A 24,495-nucleotide genomic window follows, 5' to 3' on the forward strand; every position below is an offset into this window, starting at 1 on the left:
CTGTACTCAGGAAAACTCTAGAACACTCATGAAAGAAACTGAGGAAGACACAAAGAAATGGAAAAACATTCCATGCTCATGGATTAGAATAAATATTGTAAAAACATCTACGCTACCTAGAGCAATCTATACATTCAATGCAATCCTATCAAAATACCATCAACTTTCTTACAGAGCTGGAACAAATAATCCTAAAATTTGTATGGAACCAGAAAAGACCCTGATTAGCCAAAGGAATGTTGAAAAAGAAAACCAAAGCTGGCGGCATCACAATCCCAGATTTCAAGCTCTATTACAAAGCTATAATCACCAAGACAGTATGGTACTGGCACAAAAACAGACACATGGATCAAGGGAACAGAATTGAGAACAAAGAAATGGATCCTCAACTCTATGGTCAACTAATCTTTGACAAAGCAGGAAAGAATATCCAATGGAAAAAAAGACAGTCTCTTCAACAAATGGTGTTTGGGAAATTGGACAGCCACATGCAGAAGAATGAAACTGGACCATTTCCTTACACCATAAATAAAAATAGATTCACAATGGATGAAAGACCTAAATGTGAGACAGGAATCCATCAAAATCCTAGAGGAGAACACAGGCAGCAACCTCTTTGACCTCAGCAGCAGCAACTTCTTGGTAGACATGTCTCCAAAGGCAAGAAAAACAAAGGCAAAAATGAACTATTGGGGCTTCATCAAGAGAAAAAGCTTTTGCACAGCAAAGGAAACAATCGACAAAACCAAAAGACAACCGACAGAATGGGAGAAGATATTGGCAAATGTCTTATCAGATAAAGGGCCAGTGTCCAAAATCTATAAAGATTCAACTCCCAAAGAACAAAAACACCCAAAAAACTCAACATCCAAAGAATAATCCAATCAAGAAATGGGCAGAAGACATGAACAGACATTTCTCCAAAGAAGGCATACAAAAGGCCAACAGACACATGAAAAAACGCTCAACACCACTTGGCATCAGGGAAATCAAAATCAAAATCACAATGAGATACCACTTCATGTTGGTCAGAATGGCTAAAATTAACAAGTCAGGAAATGACAGATATTGGAGAAGATGTGGAGAAAGGGGAACCCTCTTACACTATGGTGGGAATGCAAGCTGGTGCAGCCACTCTGGAAAACAGTATGGAGGTTCCTCAAAATGTTGAAAATAGAGTTACCCTACGACCCAGCAATTGCATAACTGGTGTTTACCCCAAAGATACATGTAGTGATCTGATTAACATTGCACCCCAATGTTAATAGCAGCAATGTCCACAATAGCCAAACTATGGAAAGAGCCCAGATGTCCATTGACAGATGAATGGATAAAGAAGACGTGGTATAGGGGCACCTGGGTGGCTCAGTTGCTTAAGCACCTGCCTTCAGCTCAGGTCATGATCCTAGGGTCTTGGGATCGAGCTCCACATCTGGTTCCCTATTCAGCAGAGAGTCTGTTTCTCCCTCTCCCTCTGCCCCCCCCCATGCTCTCTCACTCTCTCTCTCTCTCAAATAAATAAAACCTTAAAAGAAAAGATGTGGTATATATATATAATAGAATATATTAAAAAATGAAATCTTGCCATTTGCAATGATATGGATGGAACTAGAGGGTATTAATGCTAAGTGAAATAAGTCAATCAGAGAAAGACAATTATATGATCTCACTTATACATGGAGTTTAAGAAACAAAACAGAGGATCATAGGGGAAGAGAGGAAAAAATAAAATGACAAAATCAGAAAGGGAGACAAACCATAAAAGAGTCTTAATCATAGGAAACAAACTGAGGGTTGCAGGAGGGAAACAGGGTGGGGGAATGGGAAAACTGGGTGATGAACGTTAAGGAGCGCATGTGCTGTAAACGACACTGGGTATTAGATAAGACTGATGAATCACCGACCTCTACTTCTGAAACTAACAATTAATTGAATTTAAATTAAGAAAATGATGAAAAAGATTACCTAGGTGACTGTAACTTGAGAGAACCTAAAAGCCCATTTAAACAAATTTATTTATTTTATTTTTTACAGATTGATTTATTTATTTAAGAGAGAAAGAGAGAGTGAGAGAGCACATGCACGAGTAGGGGGAGGGGCAGAGGCAGAGGGAGAGAGGCTGAGCATGGAGCCCCAAGTGGGGCTTGATCCCAGGACCCAGAGATCATGACCTGAGCCAAAACCAACAGTTGGATGCTTAACCTATGGAGCCACCCTAGAGCTCTCCATTTTAACAAATTTAAAGAAAACTACTTAATGATATTTGTGAAAATTTCCTGGAATAAATGCAATCTGTAGAAATACAGGAAAGGAGACCTTGCACACGTACACACACTCTCAAAAGATAAGCTTCCAGGTAAATAACGAGTACTACAAATAATGATTTAAAAAAATTTTGAAAAGACATGGTGATTAGTGGCTTGATTTAGGTTTTGACATAGTTCTAAATGGATAAGCTGTATGTTTTTGGCCAATATTATTTGGTTCCTCTGGGTTTCAGTTTCTTCCTCTGGTAAAGGGACAGGTTAAACTATAAGTTATTAACAATTTCCTGACTCATAGTTTGTGACTGAATCACTGTAGAAATTACAATTCCTCAAATAAAAGCACTAATGTGTATGGATGCCCAGACCATGTAATACAGACCTTACAGATCATCTGACCACGTGTATACTCTCATTTAGAGATGAAGAAACAGATGCAGTCAGAGAAAAGCATAGTTTTTTTTTCATATTTTGCTTGGTTATAGAACTTGGGACAAAACACAAGTCCAAGACTGATTAAGATTTATTTTCACAGAGACTCATACAAATACTGAGAATATTATTCGCACGAGACCTTTTCTTCCCTCTCTCATTCCCCCCCCCACACTTTATATGTCAGTGGAGATGCATTTTTTTTTATAAAAGTATGGAGATTATTCTTTCTCTTTTCCTCTCCATTTTTTTTGCTAACACTAAATGAGAATTCATAAAGGTTTATCAGAATATAAATCACTCAAACATGACTATGGCTTGTGGTAGATTAATTTTTGTAAACTTCATAGTACCCAGTAAAATGCTTTGCATAAACTATTTATTGAGAAATACCAAACAAATGAAGATTTATACAATTTGAGTTAATAATTTTTGTTGCGTTTAACAACAATTTCATAATTTGGTTTAGTTAGTGAGTTTACTCAGTTATATACTCTCTTGCTAGAAAAGATTTTTGGGAGGCTCAACCATTTTAATTGATTTGATTGAACTCCTAGTGAAGAGGGTCAAAGTTAATTGGTGAAAATTTAATTTATTTTTATTTTTTTAAAGATTTTATTTATTTATTTGCCAGGGATAGAGCAAGCAAGCAAGAGCGAGACAGCACAAGCAGGGGAAGCAGCAGGCAGAGGTAGAAGCAGGCTCCCTGCTGGGCAAGGAGCCCCATGCAGGACTGGATCCCAGGACCCTGGGATCATGACCTGAGCCGAAGGTGGACCTTTAACTGACTGAGCCCCCATGTGTCCCATTTGATGCATATTTTAAAATGTTAAATGGAATAGTTTATGAGAGGTAGAATGGAACCAATATTTACTAATTGGGTAATAAATGTAGACCCCATATTAAACTATATCTCATTTAATCAAGACCACTGTTCTCCTAACTTTCATCATAGATTTTTTATTTTTATTTATTTTTTTTACCTTTACACACAGGAGAAAGCTGAGGATGGAAGAAGTGTATTTCCCAAAACTAGTAGCTTCAGTAACTGAAGCTGTTAGAATTTAAACTGATTCTGATTAAGATGCAAACCAACCAAAATACCCAGATACAATTTAGGTCAAATGCAGATTGGAATAAACTAAAAGACTGTGTGTTTGTAAACATGTTTACTTACATTCTTTTTTTTTTTTTTAATTTTATTTATTTCAGAGAGAGTGTGCACCAGCACAAGTCGGGGGAGGGGTAAAGGGAGAAGCAGACCCCACTGAGCTGGATCCCAGGACTGACCCAGATCATGACCGGAGCTGAAGACAAACGCTTAACCAACTGAGTCACCCGGGTGCCCCTACTTACATTCTTACATAGACATGTCTATTTATTTTTACCGTAACATTTTCAGTGACTACTGCTATTATTTTCCAATGTCCACATAGGAAAAATGAAGACTTACCTTGTTAATTAATTATCATAGGTCATAATTATGCTTTCATATGCTCCATAAACACAAATTCATTAGTTTACTCATATAATATATACTAATATAATGTATATTAGTATATTTGTAAAATATAAAGATGAAACACTTTTCTTTTTCTTTTTTTTTTTAAGTTAAAAAATAGGCTGCTTGAACCCCATACATTTTTATGCTGTGTGGGATAAGATTGGTATCTAGCCTGTTATTTAATATTTGGTTATTAATCGTGTCATCAGAAACCTTGGATTGATTTATAGTATCAAGTTTAGTCAGAGATCATGGATGCTATTAATTCTGTTATTATCATACGTTCTTAGTCATTCATTTCAGAGAAGAGTCTAAGAAATGTTACCACATGTCCTTACTCCAGTTATCCTCTCTCTTTCTTAGCAATTTTTGCATGAAATAAATTGCAAGGCTTTTTGAGGACTGGAGAATTCTGTATTTCCTGGGTATGTCATTTTTATCTTGGTAATTACCAGTCTGTTGTCCTTAATGCCTTTGATGTCCTATCCTGCACCCTCCCCCACGCCTGCCCAATTAAATCAGTGATGAAGGAAAAACATGGCTAGTTTTAGCATTTCCCTTCTTGTTGCTATGCCCTGGCACTAAGTAGCCTTTCTGCCAAGCAATAAAATGTATATTTGCCTCTTCATAGCCTGATCTTACAGAAAAATTAAGGCACAAGATATAAATGGTCAAGTAGAATTGTAGAATAATTTCTAACTTTGTTCCACCATTTAAAAAATATGTCCTTCAAGTAAGCTTTCGTTACAAAATAAAACATTCTACTGTTTCCCTAAGCATGAAATCAACAAACTGCAAGAGCAATCTAAGGTTTGGAGATTGTTCATAATTGAAGCAATTGCTATACAATTTAGTGACAGGAAATGATCATAAACTGGGCCAGATGAATATACAGAAAAATTAAGTTTCTATTTACCTATATTATATACTGATACCTCAAATAATTTACTTGTGATTTATTCCTTCATGGATTAACTCATGGTCCGGCAGTCCATCTCATAGTGTATTTCATGTAAATGTTAATAGTAAAGACATAAATTCTAGGAATTTATTCTAAGAATATTCCATAAGTAAATAAATATTCAGAATGCAAGGATGTTCAAGGCAACATTGTTTATAATAGCAAAAATAACTGGAAATAACTAGCATGTCATTAATAAGAGACTAGAAAAATAAACTATGGAATAACCATATTATAGAATGGAAAAAAAGTATATCTGTACTTGGGAAATGTATATATATACAAAAACTTATATGCACTATATATAAATAAGTAAATATATACACACACAGTATAGACACACACATAAGAACATATACATATGTGCTTTTTATATACTTATAAACATTTGTATATTTGTGGAATATTTCTGGAAAGAGACACAGGAAACCATTAACAGTGTTTACCTTTGGGAGTAGGGTTGAGGGTAAAGCAGAGAGTGGAGACTGTGTGAAATAGGGAGAAACAGATGTACTTTTCATTTTATATTTCTCTTCAGTGTTTGATTATGTTTTGTACCATTAGTATATGCTATTTCTAAGTTGAAAGCAAATCAAAACAGAAAAAGGAAATGAAAATAGAACAATAAAAACTAGGAAAATAGAGTAAACATATTACAAGAGTTTAAATTCTCACTGTCAATCTTTCTCAAAGTAGACAAGACCTGCTGTTTTAAGGAAGTGGGAAATTGTTTCAGTAATTTCACAGAATGATTTTACATGATGAGCAAACAGAAGGATAAGTCAAGTTCTATGCCCTCAAAGGGAATTTGAGAGCTATTTGCTTAAAAAAAAAAAATAAGCAAAATAATTTGTTACTATATTCCCATCATGCATGGTATAACTTCCCTGTCAAAAAAAAGGGGGAGGCCTCAAGAAACAGAGTGAAGGCCACTAGTTACAGATCCTGCAATGGGCCATGCATATACTTTAGTAAGAGGTTGGAGGCTATTTATATAGTTTGCTGAAGCTTCACAGCTAGTTGGGGTCTGCCTCACTCTAAGTCTCTCCCCACTATTATCAAGTAAATTCTCTTTTGGAAAAAAAGTATAAATTAAATTGGAAAAGCAGAGTTTTCAACATGTTTCAAAATCTATGAAATATTGGCCACACATATTTGTTTAGCCAATAATATTGGGTAAATATGTATGGAGTGTACAGTCTGTGCCAGGCATAATTCCAAGCTCTTTTCATGTACGAATTCATTTCATCTTTCCACAATCCTCAAAGACAGGTACTGTTATTACAAATCTGACTATTCAGATAAAAATCTAGGCTCAGAAAAGTTATATAACTTGTTTCCCAATAAAATCTTTCTTTAGCTACTCTAAAATATAATCTAATTTTACTATAATGTATTAAAAGTATACTATAGAGAAGTAAAAGTTCAAGATAAAGTTATTTAAGTGCATTTTTTCCTAAGATTGAAGATATGATGCAGATAAAAATAAACAGTAATTCTGATATGCTAAACCCAATGATTAAAAGTTAATGGTTAACTTTTTGTCATAAGCTATATACACACATACATCTATCAAATTCTCTCCTATACTATTAAAAATATGAAGTAGAGGGGCACCCGGGTGACTCAGGTTGTGATCCTGGGGTCCTGGGATCAAGCCTCACATCTGGCTCTCTGCTCAGTGGGGAGTCCGCTTCTTCCTCTCCTCTGCAACCCCCTACCCCCCAGCTCGTGATCTCTTTCACCTCTCTCTGTCGAATACATAAATAAAATCTTTTAAAAAATATGAAGTAGAATCACTAAAATGTTAATTTTTTTCAAAAATGTTTAACCTTAATTGACTAGCAGGATTGGATTAACAGGAGTCTAATCTTTTACATAATGTTTTAAAAATGGATTCTAGTTTAAAAAAAAAAGATTTAGTAGACAGTATTTTATAAATAGGAAAACACAGGTTGGTAAAAGGGACAACCTCTTCCCACAAAATAACTCATTAGAAGTAACCTACCTAGAATCAGAAGTTATTGAATTTTTCCCTTGCGGTCACACCACAAACCATGAAAAATGTGTGGTGTACCATCTGAAATACATTAAACTTCGCTGGTACTTTAAATAGTTTTCCTAACCATCAGCCATACAGAAATTTAATTAGGTTACTAAATGTTCATCAGCCACAATTTTATTTACTTAAGACTGGAAAAAAGAGATATAGAAAACATCAGTCTCTGTTAAGTTGGGTGAAATCTTGTATGAGATACCATCTAATGCTCTCCCAAAGCAGGAAAACATTTTGAAAGTTGGTCATTTCCCCATTTGAATACACTTCACTGACTGGATGCTTTCTGCTTGTAGGAACAGCCTCTTCAATTTTGACAGTTTTACTGGCTATCAAATATCTTTATTGATTCAAAATTTACTTCTCTAATTTTTGACCCATTTGTTCCATTCTTCCAAATAGACCTGCAGTCTGCTCGCTCTTTCCTGGAGCAGACTTTCCAGTGTTTGTGGACAGCCATCAACAACACTCTAAGTTCTTTGCAGGTTAGCTATCTCCAGCTGCCTCAAAGTTTCTTACAGGACTATTTCCAACTTCTCATTGGCTGGTTAATGCCCCTGGTAAAACATGATCCATGAAAGTGGTTACAGGGTCCCAAGCTTGTCTTGAACATTTGTAGATTACAATGTAACCATACGCCCTCACCTGCCTCTATGCTGTTATTAATGTAACCTAGGTCTGTGTTGTTTTTGTAGTTACTGTTTAAAGCAGTCTGGTCACACATTTGATTGCTACTAAGTTTGTGTTAAATTAAATATTTCAAGTTGTTTACCTTAACCCCCAGCTGATTATGTCTGTTTCACTCTAGTTTTCAATTTGTTACAGCACTTTCTCTCTATTGATTCTACCTGCATCCCTAACCCGGGCAGCTTGCTGTTTTAGCTGTCTTTTCAGCTCCATATCATCTGCATACCCAATAAGACAGTTTCCTGTGTCTTCATCCAAGTCATTCATCAAAAACTCAGTAGGTCAGGGACATGGACAAAGACCTTCCACACAACACTGGGGACATCAGTCTAAGCAGATAAATAACAACATACACATGGTGCACACAGAAAGTTCAGCTTTGATAAACTCCTAAAAAATTTTGCAATCGGAGAACCTAGCAAATATTATTTTAGTTTCAGCAAATATTAAGTTTTATGTTATATGCTTTAGATTTAGCTTTACTTTTTTATTTTGGGAAGGATTTTGAGAACACCATAAACTTTCCATAATTAGAACTGCTTAAGACCTATGGAGTAACAATTCTATGAGGAAGGAATTATTATCCTCATACGCAGACTTAGAAACAAAACTTGGGAAGAGTCAATAACTTGATTAAGGCTAAAAAGATAGTGGCAAAACCAGAATTCAAACCCAGATTCAGGGCTATTGCAACTAGTTCTTTTAACTAAATAATTCAGTTCAGTTCTCCCTATAACTTAATATTGTACCTGGGAAAATATCCCTTCCATGAGACTGTATGATATTCTCACATGCTTTCATTATTGCTCTACAGTGGAAGCCCCACACCCTTTCATTCAAGAAAAAAGAATACGCAAATGACTGAATGCATCTGTTTACACATAATAGTTCACAAGCATACTAAAAAAAAAACAACAACATATGAAACTATTTCTATCAGACAAAAGATTTAACAATATTATTATGTAGAAAGCATTACCAAAGCCATTTAATTGATGACATTAGTACTACTGAATTGGATCCAACTTTCATATTTGCCTCTTTATCAAGCAAATCAGTGTAGGACAATAAAGGGAATTTGGGATTTTAGTCAGAAAAGGAAGAGTTCAAGTCTCTCCCCAACATTTACTAGTTCCTCAGAAGAGTACACAATAGGACTCTTCGGGTCTCACCCTGTACTTTCTCCCAAAGCAATCTCTTCCAAAGCAACAGATTCATTTTCTAACTATAAGTCAACAATTTTCTAAAGTATTTATATAGCATGGGCCTCTGTTCTGAGATTTATTTCGTCCTGTGTATCCCACTTCTCTCAAAGTCCCCACTGGAGAAACTCCACATTCTGTATGTCTTAAAATTCTCATCAACCTTCCTGCAATTTCCAGGGATCATTATTTCAGTTCAAGACACCAACATCCATCCAGCCACTCACACCAGAAGCTTGGGAAACATCTTTCCATCCACCTTCTGCATTCTTTTTAACCAATATCTACATTCTATTGTTAGGAAAGGAAAGGAAAGGAAAGGAAAGGGAGGAAGGGAGGAAGGGAGGAAGGGAGGAAGGGAGGAAGGAAGGAAGGAAGGAAGGAAGGAAGGAAGGAAAAGAAAAGAAAAGAAAAGAAAAGAAAAGAAAAGAAAAGAAAGAAAGGGAGGGAGGAAGGGGAAAGAAAGTAAGAAAGGAAGGAAGGGGAAGGAAGGAAGGAAGGAAGGAAGGAAGGAAGGAAGGAAGGAAGGAAGGAAAGAGAAAGAAAGAAAGAAAGAAAGAAGGAAGGAAGGAAAGAAAAAAATCTCAAAAGTTGTCCTATTCCCCTGGCTCCTTCCATCACTCCCAGGTTCACACTGCCTTGTTCTCTCACCTGGATCAAGCTAACAGTACATAATTAGCGCCCATCTCAACTCTTCTGTCACCAATTCACTACAAACAGGGAGATATTTCTAAAATACAAATGTTACCATGTCAGTTGTTTAATTCTATGACCTCCCCTAGAAAAAAGTTCAAATTTCTTACTGTGCTTTACAGGTCCCACATCACAAGCCTCATCTACCACACCCTAACTTCTCCCCTACTATGTTTCTTCTCATTTCCCCAAATTCACTATACTTTCTAATGTTGTACAGCTTATAAAGGTTTCTTTCCATTGACCTCCTGGGAATGTGGTAATGGATATATGGAATCATTTCCATTTCAGCATAAAGAAAAGCAGATAGGAAGAACATACCACGCAGGTTTACTGGAGAGTAGAAGTGGGTGGGAGGAGGGAATGAGGTACCAACCTGAATGAGCATCCAGCTAAACTGGCAAAGATACAGATAATGTGTGACAGCAGCCACGGCTGAACAGCTCTCATCTGTGAGTTGGGGACTTGCATATGCAGACACCAGAAACACAACCTGTAAGAAACAATACCTGTATTTTTAAATCATGTTAAAATTCATCAAGAATATTAAGAAAACAAACTGTCTTCTCATTAGGATCTAGGATTCAATGACTCAAAGGGAAAACAAGTTGATCTGTTGCTCAAACTGAGATGACAGTCATTCTAAAAATGGCAATAGATTTTTATATTTATTCCATTTATTTATTTGAAGATAGTTGACACAAAGTTACATTAGTTTCAGGTGTACAACTTAGTGATTTGACAAGTTTATACATCAGGCTGTGTTCACTGAAGTGTAGCAACCATACGTCCCGTTACATCACTACCACAACAGCACCGGCTGTACTCATTATTGCTGTGCCTTTTCTGAATTTTTACATTTCTAGGAAACAATGAATAACATGAAATTATGCTACATATTGCTCTGGGCTGTCAAGAGGTGATTTTCAAAGTAAACCCTGTTCTTATCGTGAATGGACAAGAATCCCATGAAATACATTTATTTTGGCTAAGTAGAAAAGAGAAAATAGACATTCATTTAAGTCAAAGACAGTAAGAGGGAAAAGAAAGAAAAGCAAAAACTCTGATTTTACCATCATCTGCATCTTCTTATTGTGAAGTAACATATGTAACAAAACAGACTTCAATTTAAAATTTCAAATCCTGGGATTACCTTACTCTTTGGATTTTTATTTCAACTGCCCCCAAGGCTTTGGTCAAGAGAGAGCTTCACAATGAGGCCTTTCCTGACCACACTGTTTAAAATTATACCTTCTTTTCTTTTCTCCTTCCCACATATGTGATATCCCTACCCTTATCTCTTTATTTATTTTTTAAACACTTATCACCTTCTAACATGCTCTGTAATTTGTTTATTTACTATGTTTCTTTATTATTTTTCATCTCATTTCCTAGAATGTCATCCTTATGAAGGCAGGATCATTGAATGTTTTAGTCACTGATGTATCCCACTCACACAGCCCAGTGTCTGGCACACAGTAGATATTCAATAAATACTTGTTGAATAAGTGAATAAATAAATGAAGTGAAACACTCTCGTGGGTTCTATCATTTTGTATTTTCTACAATATATGATTACTGTGTTAAATTTTGTAATGACAAGTGCAGATGGCAAGGGAAAATTTGGAGCAATGATAGTATACCATAACTTCTCAAGGAATAACCTCCCTTTTTAGGACAGTGACCAAGTCTTTTTGACTTTACATTTTAATAAGTTACCACTATGTCTGGAATATACAAATGTTCAATAAATGGTTGTTTAAAGAAGGAATGATTGATTCCAACAAGACAGATGGGTGTTACAAGGAGAAAACTAGCTGACTCAAAACCCAACTTCTAAGAAGTAAACATAAATACTTTTAAATCTGTTTGAATTTTTAAAAATAAATAATGTGTTCAAAACCATATTAGAACAATGGGACAAAGTACTGCTTTTATTTTCAAATGAAATACGTGCCTCCCCAATCCTTTTGTCCTAAAAGTTGTGTCCATTAAATCTCCCTGAAAATTTCTGCCCACTGGTGGTCCTATGGTGGCATCATGGGGGTGAATTTGTCAGGTCCTGGAGTGAGGCCTTACATGGTCCCAACATCTCCACTTTGCAGAGCAAGACTCACTGTAACCAGCCTACTTTGTCAATTAAAGGACTACCGAAATGCTAATTAACAAATTTACAGTAATATGTAAATCTCATGCCGTGCTGAAGTGACTCTTCCCTCTTGGAAATTATTTATTGAGTACTTCCCGTACCAAGTATAGAAGGAAAAAAAAGCCCCTTTTTCTTAAGCTATAGACACTAAACTCAGTTTACCCTTCTGGGACTAATTTCTTCATCAGTAGTAGGAAGAAGATGGAAAAGATAAATTCTAACGTCCCTTTCTACCCCACGATTCCAGGATTATTTTTTAAATGAGAAGAATTCCTGACTCAAATTTTTGTTTATTTAGTCCTGGATTTGGAGCATTTGTAACACACATTAAAAAAAAAAAAAAAGAGCAGATGCTAGAAATTTATGTCTCATTATTTCCTAACAGTCTGGTACAAAAGAGTTCCCCGAAAAAAAGAAGTCAACAAATTTGCCTTTCCAGAACATATCACAAATAGCTTTCCAATTATTAGAGCTTATTTTGAAAACATGTTTAGATTTTCGTAGATTTTATCTTCTAACTTCTGAATTGTAAAATATTATAGATCATAAATTTAATCTTTCCAGATTTCACAAATATATTCATTGAACACTTTCACCAAAACACTAACAGTGAACATCAAGCACCAAAACTGCCTTAAAAGCTGCTGGACACGAAGACTGAGATTCAGCGAAAGAAAGAAAAGAAAGGAAAGGAGCGGAAAGGAGAGGAAAGAAAAGAAAGAGGAAAAGAGAGAGAGAGAGAAGGAAGGAAGGAAGGAAGGAAGGAAGGAAGGAAGGAAGGAAGGAAGGAAGGAAAGAAGGAGGGAGGGAGGGAGAGAGGGAGGAAGGGAGGGAGAGAGGAAGGAAGGAAGGAGGGAGACAGGGAGGGAGGGGGAGGGAGGGGGCAGGAGGGAAAAGGGGAGGGAGGAAGGAAGAATTTTAACATTTTATATTCCTTCTTTTTACAAAGTGGCATCTATTTCCATAAAGATTTTATAAGCGTTACTAAAATAAATTTGAGCCTCTGTAATTCATATTCTATAATATGGATTGTGTTGAAGTTTATTTGGTAGTTTTGTTCTAATCAACTTGAACAGTTTGCTATGTAAAACAATGGTGTAATCCAAATTGTAATTGAATATGCTTTGTTTTAAGCATTCTATGAGATTATTTATAAATGGTATGCTAATTTGAGTAATTCTTATTCTCTTAAAAATTTCTTTTCTTTGAAACAAATTAGTACAGGTTATTGTTTAAACCGCATTTACTTTCAGAATACAGTTTTAACACCCAAAAGTCTCTTCTTAAGGTAGGACTTCTTCATATTTTCCTACGTTTTACTCTCCTGTTCTGTCATAAAAATACTAGTTACAAATCTACTTTTGCTTTAAATTACGAGAGATACTTTCATCTGTATGGGAGGAGATTAGTCAACAAGAGAAGGCTGACCTGTCACAATGCACACTGCTAAACAGGGAGGAGCTAAGATACTTGGGAGAACCGGCTATTACATGTAACCAGGCTTATATAAAATTAAATTAAATTGAATTAAAATACAAATTAAATGGTAAAGTAAGATAAAATGCCATCTCCTAGCATATTCAGCACACAAATCTTTAAGGCACATAATGTAAGAAGAAATGAACTTTTACCATTGTTCTTTTACTCAAACATACAGAGATGACCAGGAAAAAGATTATTTTCACAGTCAGTTCTCTGGATGCATTAAATACCATAACAGGAAAAAAAATTTTTTTCAAAGGTTCTCAGTCACTCATGTATTGCTTCATTCAGTGTATAAGTGAGTACTTACTACCTCCGAGGCATTATGCTGCCTATGTGGAATGGACAACATGGTGGCAAGGCAGCAAGGTGCGCCATGTCTTCCCTTGTTTTCCTGAGCAACTCACATATTGATGATCTGAAGTCATTACTGTTTTTATACCAACTTAATAAATGATGAAAGAGGATCTGATATGGGAATTAACTTTTTAGAGGTCATTTAACATGGGCTAAAGGTAAAGTGGGATTCAAATCTTGGCGTTCTGATTTTATAGTGTTCGTTGGAGAACCATGCTACAGCCTACAGAGCTAAATCCAGCACGAGTCCCACCTCAAAGTGCTGAAATTCTAGTTCACTCTTTCTCAACCCTTTTGTTTTTAAAGACTTTGTTTATATATTTATTTATTTTAGAAGGGGGGGAGGGAGAGAGATTGAGAGAGAGAATCTCAAGCAGCCTCCGTGCTGGGCACAGAGCCTGACACGGGGCTCCATTTTATGACCCTGAGATCATGACCTGAGCCAAAATCAAGAGTTGGACACTTAACTGACTGAGCCACTCAGGTCACCCCTCTCAATCCTTTTTAACCAATGGTTCATAACCCACCACGGGTTCATAATGACAATAGAATACAATGCCAATAGCAAATTTAATACTATTCTTAATTCTATATTTATGTAACATATATATCTTAACTAAAGAGAAAAGAAAAATAAATATATTTCTCCAAAGACAGTATCTGAGATATTCTGTTAGTAACTTCTAAAATTCTTTGCTTCTTCTGGTTGATGAGAGCTCTACTGTATCCATGTATTGTTTCCACGTGAAATATAGAGCATGTGTCTTTGTTTGCCTAGGCTAAATAATAACTAATAATAAAAACTGGTTTTCCTGTAAGCATCAATTCTCAGTATTCCTTATATACCCCTCCCCATTTACTATGGACATTTTCACTCCGCTTTATGAGATGCTCTTCTCTCTACTCTCCATATCATCCAAAACCTACTCGGTTTTTCCAAGACCAGTTTAAATTCCACCTGCCTACTGAGATCATGATAAGCTCCTAGACTTTTCCATTTTTTAAAGTGGGAGAGCACTTGTTATTGAGCATTTATAATGAGCCAAATGTCCTTTCTAATAGGAGAGTGCCTGCGGTAAAGCCACACACAAGATGCAATACAATGTGACGGGTGTCATTGTGGGGTATGGAGTCAAATACCAGGGAAACACAGTCACGACTGATTAGTTCCGCCTGTGGGAGTCAAAGAAATATTTAAAGAGGAAACAGAAATATCTTGGTTTGGACTATAAGTCCCATCTGCCCCACTTCTCTTCCTAAACTTATCTTCCACAAGACCTTTCCAAACATTCTACTCTAACTGTATTGATAGCTATTCGCAAAATATGTTCCATCATCTCTCAACTCTTTGCCTTTGTTCTTCCTCTCCCTCCTACTTAGAACTTCTATTTCTCATCTTCATCTGCTGAAATCATGTCTATTTTTCAAGGCATGGTTGAAATGTCAACTCTATCATGAATATGTGGCTATTTCTTTCAACCACAAACAAACTTTTCCTTCTCTGAATTTTTAAAATAGGATTCTATTAACATAAGGGTTGGTTTTCCTATAAAGCTCAATTCTCTCAATTCTTAGATAAAATCAGCCTTAATCTCTCAGAAAACTGTCAACTCCTTAAAGGCAACAATTTGATCTTATTCTCTATTATAATTATCTTGAAATACATTTTTTAAAAAAGAAAACATAGCAAGTATTCATTATCCTGTACAGATCCTATCATGGATTTGAGCATATCATTTTTTAAAAACAGCTTTATTGAAGTATGATTGACAGACAACAAATGATACATGTTTAAAGTGTGTATGATTTAACAAGTTTTGACACATATACATCCGTGAAACCATTATCACAATCAAGGTAATTAACATATACATCCTTCCCAAACGTTTCCTCATTACCTTCATAGTACCTCTCTAGTAGTATTTTAATTATGTATTCTTTCACCTATTGATGGATATTTGGGTTGTTTCCAGTTTTTGTTTTTTACAAATAAAGCAGCTATGAATGTACAAGTCTTTGTATGGACATATGCTTTCTATTTATCTTGGATAAATATCTACAAAGGAAATAGCTGGATCATATGACAAGTGTGCATTTCATATTCTTAAAATTTGATACATAATTTTCCAAAGTGCTTGTAACATTTCCCACTCTCACCAGTAATGTATTAGTGCCCAGCTGCTTCACATTCTCATTAAACTTGTTCTGGTTAGTCAAAAAAAATTTTTTTGCTTTTCTTACATAATAGGTTACGTGTAGTTCGTCATTGTGGTTTAAATTTGCTTTTTCCCAATCAGTAATGACCTTGGTAATTTTTTAATGTGCCTAACTGCAATCCATATCTCTTCTTTGAAGAAATGCCTGTTTAGCTCTTTTGCCTACTTTTAAAATTGGGTTGTTTTCTTACTATTGAGTTTTATGAGTTCTTTTTATATTCGTGATACAAGTCTTCATCAGATATTTGATTTGCAAATATTTCCTTCTACTCTGCGGCTTATTTTCAAAAATTCTCTTAACAGTGTCATTGGAAGAACAAAGCTTTTAACTTTGGAGATGTCCAATTATGGACTGAATCATACTTTTTTGGACCTTTTATAGATTATACTTCTGATGTCATATAAGAAAACTTTGCCTAGAGCAAATTCATGTAGGTTTTCCCATATATTTTTCTAGAAGTTTTATAGTTCTAGGTTTTAAAATTAGGTCTTTGATCAATTTTGAATTATTTTGACTATGATGGTCCAAAGCTTTTTGTTTTGCATGTGGATATCCAATTTTCCAGTCTAAATTTTTTTTTTCTTTGAAAGACTGTCCTTTCTTTACTGAATTACCTTTGCATTTTTGCCCATATATGTGAGAGTCTGCTTCAGGAGTCTCCAATCTGTTCCACCAATTTGTCTATGTTTACACCAATACCACATCATCTTGATGGCTGTAGCTATAATTCTTGAAAACAGGTAGTGTTAGGCTCTAATTTGTTCATCTTTGTCAAAGTAATTTTGATTATTTCAAGTCATCTGCATTTCCATATGAGTTTTAGAACCAGAGAGTAGATTTTTACGGAAAATAAAAGCCTGCTGAGGTTTCGATTGGAAGTGTGTTGAATCGGAGGAGAACTGACGTATTAACAGTATCGGCTCTTCTGTCTCGTGAACACACGGGACCTTTCTCCATATTTAGGTCTTCTCTAATGTCTCTCAGGAGCGTTTTGTAATTGTCCATGTACAGGTCCACACATTTTTTAAAACTCATCTCTAAGTATTTTGTGTTTCTGCCGTTATCATAATTGATATTCCATAAAATTTTAATTTCTGATATTCATTGCTAGGGTATAGAAATACAATTGATTTTTGTATATTGATCTTCCATCCTGCAAACTTACAGAACATACTTATCAGTTTGAATAGCTCTTTTGTAGAAAACACTGTATTTTCTACATAGAGGATTATGTCATCTCCGCATAAATGGAATTTTACCTACTTTCTAATCAGAATGGCCTTAATTTCTTTTTCTTGCCTAATTGTACTTGTTGGCAATAGACAAAAATATAGATATAAGTATGCACACACACACAATACTGAAAAGAGGTGGCAAAAATAAACACCCTTGTTCTGTTTCTGATGTTAGGATAAAAACATTGGGTTTTTCACCATTAAGTATTTCTATGGGCTGAATTGTGTTCCCCCAAATTCATACATTGACGGCCTAACCTCCAGTTACTCAGAACATAACTGTATATGAAAATAAGGCCACTAAAGAGGTAATTAAATTAAAATGGTGGGCCATTATCCAATACGACTGGTTTCCTTATAAGAAGAGGAAATTTTGGATACACACTAGCACATGTACAGAAGAAAAACCAGGTGTATATAAAGGGAGAAGACCGACATCTGTACAGAAAGGAGAGAGGACTCAGTACAAAATCCACCCTCTCACCACCTAGATCTCAGACTTCTAGCTTTTAGAACTCTGAGAAAATAAATGTCTTATTTAAGCCATCCAGCCTGTGATATTTTGTTATGGCCACTATGGCAATTTAATACAAGTATGAGGCTAGTTATATAATTATTTTTTTGTAGAGGCCTTTATCAAGTTGAGAAATTTCCCCTCTATTCCTACTTAGTTGGGAATTTTTACCAGGAATGGATGTTGAATTTTGGCAAATGCTATTTCTTTATTGAGGTTACAAAAAAATTTTATTTCTGTTTTGTTTGCTAATATGATGCATTAATTTGATTGATATTTGAATATTAAACCAACTCTGCATTACTGGGATAGTTATCACTTTGTTGTGATGTATTGTCCTTCCCATTTGCTAAAACTACTTATTAAGAATATATGCATCAACACTCATGAGGAACACTGGTTGGTAGTTTTCTTGTAATGTCTTTGTCTCATTTTGGTATCAGTGAGTTGGGAAATATTTCCTCTTTTTCAATTTTCTGGAAGAATTTGTATAGAATTCACATTTCTTCTTCCTTAAATGTTTGATAAAATTCATCAATAAAACCCATGTTAGGACTACAGTTTTCTTAGTGGCAAAATTTTTAAATATAAATTCAATTTCTTTAATATATATAGAACTATTCTGATAACCTAATTCTCCCTGAATGAGTTTTGCTATTTTGTGTCTTTTTAAGGAATTTGTCTATTTAACCAAAATTAGAAAATCTGTTGGTATAAAGTTATATCTAATATTCCCTTATTCTCCTTTTAAGATCTTTAGAGTCTGTAGTGATGCCATTTCTCTTCCTTCTTTAATTTCTATTGGTGATTCAGATCTCCGCTTTTTTTTTTTTTCTTGATCATCTGGCTCTTGGTTTCACTGATTTTCTCTATTGTTTTACTGTTTTCTATTTCAGTGATTTCTGCTCTGTTCTTTGTTATTTATTTCTTCTATGTATTTTTAATTTAAAGAACTGTTTTTATGTGGTCATGCTTCTGAAACCTTACTTCTTTTTCTAATATAGGCATTTAGTTCTATAAACTTTCTCCTAATATTGCTTTATCAGGATCCCTCAAATTATGATATATTGTTTAATTTTCATTCAGTTCAAAATACTTTGAAATTTCCCTACTGATTTCTTTTCTGACCTAGGGATTATTTATAAGTGTGCTAGCTAGTTTCCAAATATTTGAGGATATTCCAGTGATCCTTCCACTGATTTCTAAATTAATTCCACTGTGGTCAGAGGACATACTCTTTATGACTTTAATCATTTTGAATTTACCTGTCTATGTTCTGTGTGTACTTGATAAAAACATGTATTCTACTACTGTTAGTTTGAGTGTTTTATAAATGTCAATAGGTCTGGTTGGATGATAATTATTTTAAAATATTCTATATTCTAAAAAAAACACACCCCCCCAAATATATGTTGTTATAGCTTTTCTGTTCTTTTTAAAATTTTCTATCAATTATTGAAAGAGAGGTCTTTAAATTCCTAATTAATAAATCCACAGCCTTTTTAAGGGAATGTTTAAATATTAGAAATATTCTGTCACTACCAAGTCTGAATTTTCACTATTACTAAAAACATTATACTTAACATTATAACTATTTTCACTGATTTCACACAGCTATTCCTTTTTTTCCACATTGACTAGAACACTAAATATTTTGGATGCCCCTCCTATGGGCTTCATGTCACAGGACATAAAATCTATTATGCTCACATTCACAGCTAGCTTTCTCTCCTTTTTCTCCCCCACTCCCTCCCTTCTCACACAAATCCCAACTTTCTACATTTTATACTTACTTTGTTATATAAAACGTATGGAATCAAAGACCCTTGAATACAAAATTAAATATGCCTCTGAATGTCTTAGGTGTGTCAGGGAGGGGTTTTATGCAATGCAATAGTTTCTGGCAACTCCTGAATGTCAGAAACCGGTCTGAACAGGTTTTTATAATTATTACTGTTTTATAGTTGCCATAGTGAAAATACAGCACCAAAATCAATCAACATTTACAGTTTTCTAATGGCACGTTGTGTGTATGCCCTGTCTTTAGTATATCCTTGTGACTGCTGCTGTAAATAACAGGACTGGCAGAACATGAAGCATGGTGTTTTCTTATCACGTCTAATAATTAAAATACACAAACACATAGCTTTGAGTAAGTCAGTAGCTATTACTCAGAGTCGGAAGCAGATGGAGATTGGGAGTGCCCACTTAGTCTGTATATGCACGTAGTCAGTAAGTTATTTGTTTTACTATATGACTTAAGTCAGTCAATCAAATGTTGGCAATTATCACGAAAAAAAGCCAAGCCTTATACCCATCACAATTTTCATCATAGCTCATTTTTGCTAAAGTAAACTGCTTGGGATATCTTCCCTCACAGATAAAGACATTTTTAAAAGGCCATTCTGCAAGAAACAATGGTAGAATTTGCCAAAAAACAAGCAAAACAAAACAAAACAAACACCCAAACCAGCCTCCATTTTAGAATTTTTTAGAGGTATTTTATTGTTTTTATTTCTTCTCTTTTCTTTAAAAAATAATTTTCTTTCTGAGAAAGAGATCTTTATGAGTCATGCATTACCACCAAGACCAGTCTTTTTCATCTGGGATAGATCCAAAAAAGCACTAACTTATTTATATCAGTAATAATAACAATAATAATTACCATTTAATGAATGGTTGTTATGTGCCAGGTACTATACTAAATACCCTACAAGACATTATTTCATCTTATCCCTAAATAACCCAAGCAATTTAGAGATCACTGCCTCCATTTTATAGAGGAGGAAACTGAAGCTTAATAAAAGTCAAAAAAAAAAAAAAAGAGAGAGAAAAGAAGTCCTATATTTTCCTTAAGGTTTTACACAATACATGGATATCTAAAATATTCCATTATCGTTAAAAATCAACTTCACCTTAACATTTAGTTACTTCAATATTTGTTTAAATATAAGAAGTACTTTTAATTATTATTGATAATTATTTGATCAGGGCACTGACATAGCTAAAATTAAATGAGCACAGCAGAAACTTGATTCACAATTAGACAAACCAAACACATTTCTAGAGGCTTATAAACCATTTTATTTTTTAGATTTTATTTATTTATTTGTCTGTGTGAGAGAGTGAACAAGTAGGGAGAGAGAGCACATGCAGCAGGCAGAGGGAGAAGCAGGCTCCCCATTGAGCAAGGAGCCCAATGCGGGACTTGATCCCAGGACACTGGGATCATGACCTGAGCTGAAGGCAGATGCTTAACCAACTGAGACACCCAGGCGTCCCTCTAAAGGCCTTTAAAGAAAAAAGCTTTAATCTGTCATTTAGGTTTTTACGGAATAAAAAATGAAAATTTCCCAGAGCCATTACCACACTCGTTCTCTGTTACGTAATTCTTTGTACAATTTCTCCTTTTAGAATTATGCCACAAAATTACAATAATGACAAAAAAGGCACACATTATTTTCACGGTCAATTAGTTTTGATTCATATTTTTACTTCAAATTAAGTCAAATGGCTAAATTTTTGGTTTATTTTTTTAAAGACATTAATTAATTAATTAATTAATTAATTATATGAGGCAGAGAGAGCGCACAAGCAGGAGGAGCGGCAGACAGAGGAGAGGGAGAAGCAGACTCCCCACTGAGCAGGGAGCCCAATGCAAGGCTCGATGCCAGGACTCTGGGTTCATGACTGGAGCCAAAGGTATATATTAGGTGCACAATATAACGATTCAACAATTTTATACAATACTCAGTGCTCACCACGATAAATGTACTCCTTAATCCCCATCACCTATTTCACCCATTCCCCCACCCATTTCCCCTCTGGCAACCAGCAGTTGTCCTTTTTGTGTCTTTTTTTTTTCTTTTGTTCATTTATTTTGTTTCTTAAATTCCACAAAAAAGTGAAATCATATGGTGTTTGTCTTTCTCTGAGTCACTCAGATCCATCCATGTTGTTGCAAAGGGCAGGGCTCATGTCTTTTGTACTGAGGTATGCCTAACAGTACATCGGCTAAGATCTAGTGAGAGTCTAATAAATATTTGTTGAATATTAATTACTGAATTTAAAGAAATACCACTTATTATTTAAATTAATAATTTATTACTTATGAACAATATATTTATAAATATTATTTATTACTTAGTTTAAATAAATATTTTGAATTTATTACTTGCAGGATAACAACTCATCTGGAAAAGTTTACAGATCTGTGATTTAGAAACTAAATTTGAATTGTAGACTACTTCATTTTACTGCTTGTACCATTAAAAGTTATTTTTTTATAGTTATGTGTCAATTACAACCGTGGTTTCTAATAAAACAAATTACATTAACTTAAGCAAAATGCTCATTTTTATGAGTAAATAGTAGCAACAATAAAATTTGTTACTAGGCTCTATTTGAGATAAGTAATGATCAGATGGTATTAAATTTCAAACTTAAACAAGATTGATCACGATTATGTGAATTAATCAGAGATACATACTCAGGTAAAACCATTTCCTACAAGACTCTACATGGAAATTTGCTCCTCTCCACTGAAAGTACTTCCAGTGTTCTGTGTTCAGTAACCTATCCAGTTACTCAAGCCCTTGACTTCTTTTCTTTTTCATCGTGTGCAATTAGTTCTCAAATTCTATCAGCTATGCTTTTAAATACTTCTTGAATATGTCAATCCCTCCTCCCTTTCCACGATGATCTCTCACCTGGACTACTCCTCCACAGAGAACAGTATGGTGTAATTACCTCAGTACTCAGCAATACGCTACATTTTCCACTGAAGTGACTACCACCCTTCTATGAATATATTCTCCAACATTCATGTAGAAACATTCGATTGTTAAGATGCTGATAGGAATCGTGGACCAACCATTGTAGAAAGTTTGTGTTAACAATGTATTATTCTTTAAATGATTAATCAAACAGGAATAAAAGCATCTCTTCTTAGTCCAAGAAACTTCACATCAGAGCACCATGTACTCTGTGGAGTCACTTCCAAATAGTCAATGGAGCACAATCCATTTTAAAATCAGAGGGTAGGGCTGGGTGAAAGCTAATGCACCTTACTATACTGCTCTAAAATACAATGATTTTTCAGCTTCCTTCTGACTTATCATTCAAAGTCATCTCAAAATACATGGGTGAGACTCTAAACCATAAGTCCACCCTTATGTGCAAGGGTACCCTACTATGCAGAGAGCCTCTACAGTTTCCCAGTGACAGGGAAAGCCACGTCCCCTCTCTTTCCTACACCTGTGCTCATGACCTAAGTGCAGAGAGACTCTACAGATTCCCAGGGACAGGGAAAGCCACGTTCCCTCTCTTTTCTACACCCGTGCTCTTGACCAAAGCCCTCTTCTTGGTTGGGAAGATGGGAATTAAAAGGCACGGCTGACACTTGGCTCCTCTCCTGCCATCTTCTCGCTCATTGGGGGTTCAATTTTCCTCTCTTCCTACTACAGTGATTAGTTTAGAATACTAAAGAAAAAAAAAGAAAAAAGAAAAATTTGTCTTTGGAATAGGAGAAAATTCAGTTCATTGGCAGAAGTGCCTTGTACTATTTTGCTTTTTATCTTCAGCATATATACAAGGCTTGGATTAAAATGTATCTATTGAATTGAACTGAAGTCATCTGATTTATTTTTATTTTTGTAAGGTTTTATTTATTTATTTGAGAGAGAGGGAGAGAGAGAACGTGAGAGAGAGAACATGAGCAGGGCAGGAGAGAGACAGAGGGAGAGGGAGAAGCAGGCTCCCTGCTGAGCAGGGAGTCCAACTCAGAGCTCAATCCCAGGACCCTGGGATCATGAAGTCATCTGATTTTAAAAACAAGTTTTGACTTAAGTATAGTTGACATATGATTTTTAACCGACAGCAAAACTACGACTGACTATTTTGATGACATTTCTAGCAAAATAAAAAATGCTTATGAATAGCTTTTATATTCACTAATAGCAGCAGCCTAAAAATATTAATATAGTCCCAGTTATTTACCATTTTTATCACAGTGCTATGTTCCTTTTTAATTATAAGTGCCTAGGAATTTTAGAACAGCATTTTTTTTAGAATTGTATCTTTAGGGGCGCCTGGGTGGCTTAATCGTTAAGTGTCTGCCTTTGGCTCAGGGCGTGATCTCAGAGTCCTGGGATTGAGCCCCGCATCAGGCTCCTCCGCTGGGAGCCTGCTTCTTCCTCTCCCACTCCCCCTGCCTGTGTTCCCTCTCTCACTGGCTGTCTCTCTGTCTGTCAAATAAATAAATAAGATCTTTAAAAACAAAACAAAACAAAAAAAGAATTGCATCTTTAAAAATAAACATTCTAAAATTTAATGCAAACAAAACTGTGCTTTAATTTTTTAAAAAGGCCCATTTTCTCAGTATTAGAATTGAATGGACTTTTTTCTTGATGGAATTTGAAGGTCCCAAAGAGTATGTTTCAGCAACACTGTAGTGTTATAAGTGTTAAGACTGATAACTAATTTCCAACTGTTTTCCAGTTAAATAATTTAAACTGATAAATTGACTTCCATGAGAAATAATCATCCCCTATCTTTTTAAATTAAAAAAGAAATGAGTTACATTATATTCCTATGAAAATAAAATTGTTTGTTTGAAGTTTAAAAAGGTCTTTTGTGGCATCAATCACTCTCAAGGTAAAAGTGAACACTGCTTGAAGTACATTTAGATTTTGGGTCTAGGTTTTATAATATCCAGTGTATTTAAAATATAACCCAGAATGAA

General features: G+C 35.0%; 1 protein-coding gene across 1 annotated transcript in view; it reads right to left on the minus strand.

Moving 5' to 3' along the window:
• ADGRV1 (adhesion G protein-coupled receptor V1) overlaps positions 1-24,495 on the minus strand; it is a 471,428-nt gene that overhangs the window by 168,570 nt on the left and 278,363 nt on the right. The window contains exon 83 of the mRNA XM_008700836.2: positions 10,176-10,292. Coding sequence (XP_008699058.2) covers positions 10,176-10,292 — 117 coding nt within the window. The remainder of the gene's footprint in view (positions 1-10,175; positions 10,293-24,495) is intronic.

Source organism: Ursus maritimus, unplaced genomic scaffold (assembly GCF_017311325.1).
Source record: "Ursus maritimus isolate PB19 unplaced genomic scaffold, ASM1731132v1 scaffold_5, whole genome shotgun sequence".
Lineage (NCBI taxonomy): Eukaryota > Metazoa > Chordata > Mammalia > Carnivora > Ursidae > Ursus > Ursus maritimus.